At 38.9% G+C, this 8,493-nt stretch overlaps 1 protein-coding gene across 2 annotated transcripts; it reads right to left on the reverse strand.

The window, feature by feature from the left end:
- Window positions 1-858: 858 nt before the first annotated feature.
- LOC100375084 (uncharacterized) lies at window positions 859-7,790 on the reverse strand. 2 transcript variants are annotated; one of them, XM_085499589.1, is made up of 5 exons: window positions 7,470-7,790; window positions 5,375-6,069; window positions 3,828-3,981; window positions 3,234-3,372; window positions 859-2,298 (listed from the first exon to the last, which is right to left on the reverse strand). In XM_085499589.1, exons 1-5 carry the CDS (start codon window positions 7,734-7,736, stop codon window positions 2,171-2,173), a joined length of 1,383 nt encoding a protein of 460 aa, XP_085355715.1. In that variant the 5' UTR covers window positions 7,737-7,790; the 3' UTR covers window positions 859-2,170. The 2 variants fall into 2 exon arrangements, with proteins under 2 accessions (XP_085355715.1, XP_085355714.1); XM_085499588.1 differs by having other exon boundaries at window positions 5,375-6,072.
- Window positions 7,791-8,493: the final 703 nt, after the last annotated feature.

The following is an 8,493-nucleotide window of genomic DNA, read 5'->3' on the forward strand; positions in this document are numbered from 1 at the left end:
TACATTCGCATTTTGGAATGCTTTAGAAGGAAAAAAACGTCCGAGGCGCATAGTTCAAAATGATGCGCGTGGAAACGAGAAACAGATATTTTGATTCTCATCCTAAGGTTAGTTAGCACTGATGTGTTTTGAGCGGTTGGATTTCAATCAAGTATTTAGTTTCCTGGTATCGATTGGTAGATAAATTACCAGATAACATGAAAACTACTTTTAGATTAGTATTAACTAGATTCATCTACCATTGTGACTTTTCCATCATTCACATACTTCATTTTTATTTCAGCTGTTAGGTTGCTTGGTCCTGGCTTAGTCGACTAACCGTATTGTAACACAGTGGTATATTAATGTATTCACAACAGCAACCAACCAACCAATTCATGATATTTGCTAATTGTGGTGCACAGCTGTGCTAGACCAAACAAACGCTCCACACGTGTAACATGAAATGCCGTTTAAAGCACCAATATGCATTGCATTGAAAGTCCGGAATGTGGAGCTCTTTATTAAAACAGCGCTATTATCACTTGGGTCACGATCTCCCTGGTGTTTAAATATCCCTAGCTTGAAGTAGCAACAGGAAAAACTTGAGTGACAAATATCAGTGGTACCAACATTCCCTAATAGTTACTAAGCATGCTATTATAACAAACCATATCCCTACTTAGATACATGGAAATATCCATGCGCAATATCAATATTTGTTGCATGTGTTTACCTCCCACTTAGGCATGATTGCTCACTTCGTATGCTAAACGTGTGTCACGTGACTGAGAAATGGTGCTGAGCGAAACTTTTCAATTCCTGGATATGCTTCACAGCTACAGAAGTATTGATAGCAAACTACATAAAATAGCTCTATTATATAATAATTATTTATGGTAATATTTATTTGGTATAAATCTGTTCAATATCATCACGAAGATTGATTAGCATCCGTCGCGCACAAACCCAGTAAAACAATTCCACTAGAATACAAAGGTCGGAACAAGATCCATTACAAACATTGAATCATCAACAGCTGGCCTATGTTAACGAACACATTCGAAAAACGATGGAAGCTCTCAGGGAGAGAACAACATGCTTTATACAATGAAACATGTGCTTCGTGTTGTTCTGTTCATAGGATCGTCCAAATATGCTTTCAAATTGAAATACTTGATACATACAGACTTTACAATTTAAAAAAAACACACCTGCTGCAGGCTGGATATTAATATGAATATGTATGACGTCACTTTTCTAACAACAATGATGGACGCCAAAATTAGGTTTGTTGAATGTGCGTTCGAATAAATTATTTCAGTACTTCATTAAAAAAGCAGTTGTTGATATCGGTACAGCATTCTGACGCCCTAAATCTTCGCTGGGAGTAGTTCTAAACTTTGTGCTTCGTGATACGGCGGTACATACGTACGGTGAAGAAGAAGAAGCTGAACTAAAGGGTGCTATTTCATAGTAAATTCCCTCAACATCGGAGAGTTTCCCGTACGCATAACTGACAAAATAAATAAAATCGTTCTCAATCTACTTTCTAAGTGATTTTGCCTTTGGGATTAACTTGCAAATAAATAACGTCACAGTATGTACACACTAATGCAAGGTGAATTCAATATCGTGCAGCAATTGGTTGACTTAAGACAATAATATCCTTTTAAAGTCTAATTTCTGCTACATCGAAAATGAGTATTTTCAAGCAATGTTAAATATAACTAACATTTGTACAATAGATAACAGTCGTGTTTGAGTGTGGGTTATATCAAGCCGCGTGTTTAAACGGCTTTATAGTTAGAACATTGGCAAGAAACACACTATCGTCATGGCAAGTGGCAAAGATCAGTTTCAAGATACGGTAGGACGCGTTCCTAGATTCTTTTACTTTTATATGCATGTTTACACAGAGCTCGATAGTTTCTTCTCAAATTGCGCAATGTTGAATTAAGCGTCCATGTACTACGCGTTTCTCTTGGTATCAAACGTTATGAGTAACAGAATACGCCCCTGACCACATGTCACAGCGACGAAAACTATAAATATGCATTTCATTATAATGGATGTTTAGTATTTATGTTGCTTCGCGTACGCTTGTCGGTCCATAACAAGTCGTAGTTACCAATCAGTATAACTGTACATTGCGTAATCAAGATTACCAATACGTGATTGGACATCACCTCTATACCAGCAGTGAAATTTCCTCGGTGAGGCCAGGGAATGGATAAAAGTAGAACACTCCGGTTTTCCTTTCTTCGGCGACAAATTTCGACCAGCTGGACAGCCACGTCGAACCAAATAAATTGGATCCTGTAATTGCAACAACAACAACAACAACAAAAAATGTAGTATTATTTGTTTGTTAGTGTATTTATTTTGCACGGAAAACAATAGACGAACAGAAAGTTAAGTAGGATCAAAATGTGTTGTAAGGGCTGCGGAAAAATGTATTCAATTCAAACGGCTCTTCAACTCAAAAGATTGTCAACTGTCAAAAGACAGGTTAGATTTACCCTATGACGGGATATGAACGGAAATGAGGTTTGATCGCTTCGTTCTGTCTTACATATATTTTATTAAGGAATTTCATTTGCAACGCCATTAAGACGTTTCATTTATTTATATATTGATAATTATTGGAAAGTCCATCGTAACAATTAGGGATATATCATCGTAATATACTGTGTTCACACGTGTGCCAAAAAGCCGGTTTGGAAACCAGCTTTATATATAGTTAAGCCGGCGTTGAAATACGTATGAACAAGATAAGTCGGCGCCACGCCCATTTAGTTTAAGACGGCCTAAAATGGCAAGTCTCGACCGGCACCCCGTACTTAGAGAAACGGTTTTAGCACGTGTGAAAAATAACACAGCCTTAAAACACCCTAAATGTCAGCCTCGATTTGGAGTTCCATTCCTTGAAACTATTTTAAAGAAATATGGCGGCCTTTAATAACGCCGGCTCAGTTTAGTCTTTATTCAGGTATGAACATTAGGACACAATAAAACCACTGATAACTATTGTTTATCAAGTTAGACAGGTCTGTGGCACACGTGTGAACACGGTAACAGTGTCATTGTATTTTCGTTTCCAAAACCACGATGAACATTTATCTATTTTGATGACTTGACCCCATATCTATAATATTTTTTGCCAGTCGTTTGTATGTTGTCTGCTATATTGTTTTGGCCTTCATGGATTGTGAAATTATATTTGTTAATATAATTATTACAATGTCACGTACTTGCACATATTTCCTGTTCAACCAATGACAACACGTAGTTATCGTCCTTCAGAACTGATAACCTGGGATCTTTCATCAATAGGATATCATCGGCTGTGAACACACGATCAATCTCTTCAGCGATCCAGGCGTCAATTTTCTACGGGATATGAAAAATATGATTTATATTTTAAATGCACATCAGATTATCAACTTTTATATTATATTAATTGTTTGGGGGTTGTGACCAAAATTGTAATCATTTGTTGAAACAATTGACACGCGCTTTAAATATTTAATACGTACGATAATTCAATGTGCATTTTGCACATACTAATTTGTTGATTTTCAGTTTGCAACAAATCTTCACGCAGTGAGTGCGATAGCGACAACATAATTCGGCAAAACATGAAAGTATTGCCTATTATGTTGCTGTACAGTCTATATAAATTGTTTTACATAAGACAGAAAACTAGAGAATTCAACTATGGTTATCACTCGTATGATATAATAACCCTGGCACCTCTTTCCCACTTGCTTATCAAAAATCCACCGTGTAAATACGAGCACGCCATTTTAAAACCGCAATGATTTATGGGATAGTCAATTACGTACATTTGTATAAGATGGCCGTGCGATGTATATACATTTTATCTGCTTCCGGTGAGCTATTGTTGCGATACCTTTAACGACAATATTCTTCGTAGCATTCAGAAACATCGGCAAGATACGCCTACACACCTTCTCTATCCCCGATGGATTCATGCACCTGCAACAACAAATGGTCAGCACAACAATTACTTTAAAGCGGGAGGGTCGTCACCTGCGCACGCGCGGGAATTGAGTTCCATGCGACAATAACAACACACGCTAAAAACGTAAAGGCTCATGGGTAGACGCTTGTTTGTAAACAATGACACGCTATGGCCATCTGACGCATGCGCAGGTGACGACTTCCCCGCTTTAAAAACGTACGTACGATCTCCAGTCGGCTGAGAATGAACTGTCATGAATTTGTTTTTGCGTATCTGTTAACCGACTTTATTAGCTGATTATTAGCCGAATTGCTGTGTTATGTCTGTCATCGTTCAGGTCTATTTGAAGTTTTGAACGGAACTTGGCTCAGTGATTTGGAACTAATTACCAGATAATCGTCGCCATTCTGACAGTTTATATCCATAGTTATTAATGTAGTGAACGATTAATCAAAAGATATGACGTATTCAGTACTTAGTGTGATTGGCTTTATGATTGAAGGTTACGCCCTAGAGTCTTTTACTGTTTTGTAATTGGTTAGAGTTTTGAAAATGAATAAAGAGAGTTTGAGTTGGTCTTGACGAACACAGCACGATAGACGCAGAAGAGAGAGTGCAGTTCTGGAGAGTCGAGAGTCCAGTCCAGGGGCGAGCCTTGAGGCAGTCCAGTCTTGGGCGAGTCTTGGTTCAGCCTTGTGAGAGTCTTGGGGACTTTTTCCCCAGGGCGCTGTGTCTTATAGAGTGCTCGATTGATCGACTAAGACGAGAGCTGAAACGTATTTCGTTGTGTGTGCCTTATTTGACTGTAAAGTTAAAGTGACTTTCCCGATCCCGTACCTCAAGGGGACGAGATAGAGAGACGAGACGAGTTTCCCCCCTGACACGTGTGGAGAACCCGAGAGAAAAGATTTTCCCCGTGATAGAACAATCAGTCTGCGGAGGTATACAATTGAACTGTGCAAAGTGACGCATCATACGTGAATAATTATAATCACATTCTCTCAGACATTCCATTATTCGTACAGCTATACCCAAACTGATACCAGAACAATATAATTTATAATTACTTTACCGAATGTTAGAATTAGATATGATACAAACAAAGTTATTTTTTAACAATCTCGCGCAAACGAAATTGTGGGTATACTAATCAATTACGAAGTATTCCACAAACTTTCAAACGAAAGCGCCGTATTTATTCGTAGTCTACAAGGTCTCTCGTTAATACAAATGACCTCTTGACCTCTTAATATATAAAATATCATGGCATCTATGATGGAGTCTAAGGAAGGCATACATTGGCAAAGTGTAGCAAATCAATGTCTTAGTGTAGATTGCCACATAGCTTTTAAAATTAAAAAAGTCTATTATATCAAGTATCATTTTACTGTAAATTCCAATACTTACCGTTCCCCTGTTTTGTTCCGCCAGTGAATTGCCATGAATGGCTCGTTTTCACATATCCCATCCAGAGCAATATCAGCCAGCTTTCTGATCAATGGCGCCCTTCGAACGTGGCTATACGTCGCCCGCGAAATAGTGCTATCCATCGGGATGTCCGCCCATGGTTCGTATTCAAGTCCATCAGGGACCTCAAGTCCAAACACGTTAATGGGGTGAAAGATACCAAGACACTCGACATCTCTGGTTTTGTCGAACACTTCCCTTCTCTCTTCGTCAGTTTCAGGAATGGAAGCAAATTCGGGGAGTTCTATCCCCCAAGTCTTACGGAAGGTGTCACGTGATCCGTTGTAGTGGGTTTCATACATAGCGATGAAGGTCGGGAAAATGGTGCTCGGGGTGAGAATCGCATCAACCCGCCCTCTACAGTCACGCTGAAACTCCTGTAAAGTGGCCACAGGTAAAAGCTCCCGCAAGTAATCGATATCAAACGTTTGCTGGAAGTCTCTGAAGTCGCCATGGTGACTTCTGTGTCCGAGGAATGGTACTGCCACCACCGTTCTATTATAGTATAAAGACAATCTTACTGCTGCTTTGAAGTTGTTGTACTGCCAGTTAGGACCGCCTCCTCGTACATATATCGGCAACAGATATCGCAACCGCTGAGGGCTCTTATTTCCAGAGGAGAGTGTGCTTACTTTCTGCTAAAGAGAGAACGCAAGTACTAATGTCAACAATGGACATACACTAAACAGTTTTCGTGAATCAAAGGAAATAAAATTCATATAGGAGAACAACAGAGTAAAACAGATAAAAACAATAATTTCTTCAATATTGTCAATTATTGTGAGTATTCAAGCTCATAGTCAAACATTTAATATGCATACACCATAGATGCCACGGTTCTTTTAGTTGACAACTTTTTATGCGTAAACAAATCGACTATCGATCCCAATACTATAATAGTTATTGATGGATTTTAAATGGTTGGTAAGTAAATCTCTGTGTTGTCTGCATTCATTTTTTTTCACAGAAAAAAAATTCAAAAATACGTATCTAGTTAATCATTACGAGTCATTTTTATTTTTATTTTTTCCATTAACAGAAAATGCACATCTCAATACTACGAAGTCATCCCCACACGTCGGTCTTCTTAAAACTCCACAGTAATCTGCCGTAGTTTCAGTTCTAAATAAAAAAAAACATTTTGGGACTCATTTTTAGTTCATAGCTTTGTGACACAGCTGATAAAATGCCGGGAACTTAGTATGGGTGCACGCCACTTTGGCGCTATTCCGTTTCACTCTAGAAAACATGCGTGCATGTACATATGCAAGCTTTCATCATAACACGTGGTGGCGGTGGTAGACATTGCTCTGCATGACGTAAACAATGTTGCGACCCTGAGTGACGTCAATATTGATGTTTATGCTCTTATGTAACAATTACGAAACTGACAAACTAGGCTACAGTGACACCGACAGGGCTTAAAAACGATGCAGCAGTTTGCACACGCATCGCGTTCGCATGCAACCGTAGTCTGCCTACGTACCCACTTGACAGATGATATCGACATTGACGAATGGCAAATCAGCGCAGAACGAATTCAACGAAGCCATATGCTATTGATTATATGGTAACATCGAGCCGGATGGAATGTTGAGTACCGGACACCCAAAATCGCGTCGTTACAGTGAGGCCCGTCATAACACATGCACTCAGGCGATTATTTTAAACCTGTATTAATGAATGTTGATTTGAATACAAAATAATATTTTTTCCAATTTTATTGACAAGCTGTGTGCACGGTTGACACAATATATTGGTGGATTCAGTTTCAGACATCCGTGGCCATGTTCGAAATATGCCAATAGTTCATCATGTATAAGAAATGTTCTGTGTGAAAAATTAGTAGATGATCAACGCCAATAAATTTCAAAATTTATCCAGCGAGGTTTTTTTAAAAATAATAACACCAAACACATCATTTTGCTAGTGTATCCGTGTTTACATAATGCATGCAAGCAAGAGTGCCCTCATTTCGATGTATATGTTCATAATATTCGCACAGAAACATCGCTAACTGTACATGATATTTTACCTGTTTTATAGTCGTGAAATCAACATCGTCATCATTAACATCGTACCAGGGTGTGGTCCGTGCGAACTGTTCATCTTCGTAACTGGGCGATTCAACCATGTCAGGCCGTCTGCTTCCCGTTACGGCATATTCATTGCCGGGCATCTGAAGCGCGTCGACATCAGCGAGATGTAAATCGATTTCGACGTTTTTTTCGCGAAAACTAAGAGACGAAATGGCTACTATCAATATTATGAGCAACAATGCGTAAAACCTGCATGTCTTCATGTTTAACGCTCAGTGAATATGGTGTAATGACAAGCTCTTGTGTCGACCACTCAAAGGTCATAATCCGCCATTTTTCTGGCTGTATTGAATACCGGTGCAACAGGTTGCATGAGATTAGTGCTACGCTGCAATTGCTCATCGTCAGTGCGTCAAACAAAGCGATACCTTACCATATAATTACCAGACGGGTCTATTCATGCCCGGCTGTGGCATTCATTTGTAATATGTAATTCTGGCATTGAAGAGTTTAGTGTGCTATCACTCACGATCGCGGGTCCGGCAGTGGAATCCATCCACGTGCACGTGTCCGAGTACGACCACACTGAATCATAACATTTCGGTTCGGAACACAATCTCTGATGTCGTCGGAAAATAACCGAGCAGAGCGATATGTACTACTGAATGTCATTCCACGTCGACTCCGTTGACCGTGACGTTTATACTTATTTTCGGGACCGTAAGATTCGTTGCTTCAGTTGAGATTTTATTTTGTGACTACATTTCTTATTGTCTTTTTTTAGCGAATGTGTTTTTCAAAATAAGTTAAAGTGGATGATTTCCCATTACGCAATTGACTAAATTGTGCCGTTTGCAGTCATATCACTCTATCAGAAGTTTTAATGTTTTAATCTCACTTTCGGTCTTATTTGTCAGTAGTTGATTTATAGGTTTTCTCCTACCTATATGTAAAACTTTGCAAGGTATACATTTATTCACGCCGTAAGCAATGTGTAATACATTTAGGCTCATTGTTTAA

Source organism: Saccoglossus kowalevskii, chromosome 5 (assembly GCF_978046115.1).
Source record: "Saccoglossus kowalevskii chromosome 5, keSacKowa6.1, whole genome shotgun sequence".
NCBI lineage: Eukaryota > Metazoa > Hemichordata > Enteropneusta > Harrimaniidae > Saccoglossus > Saccoglossus kowalevskii.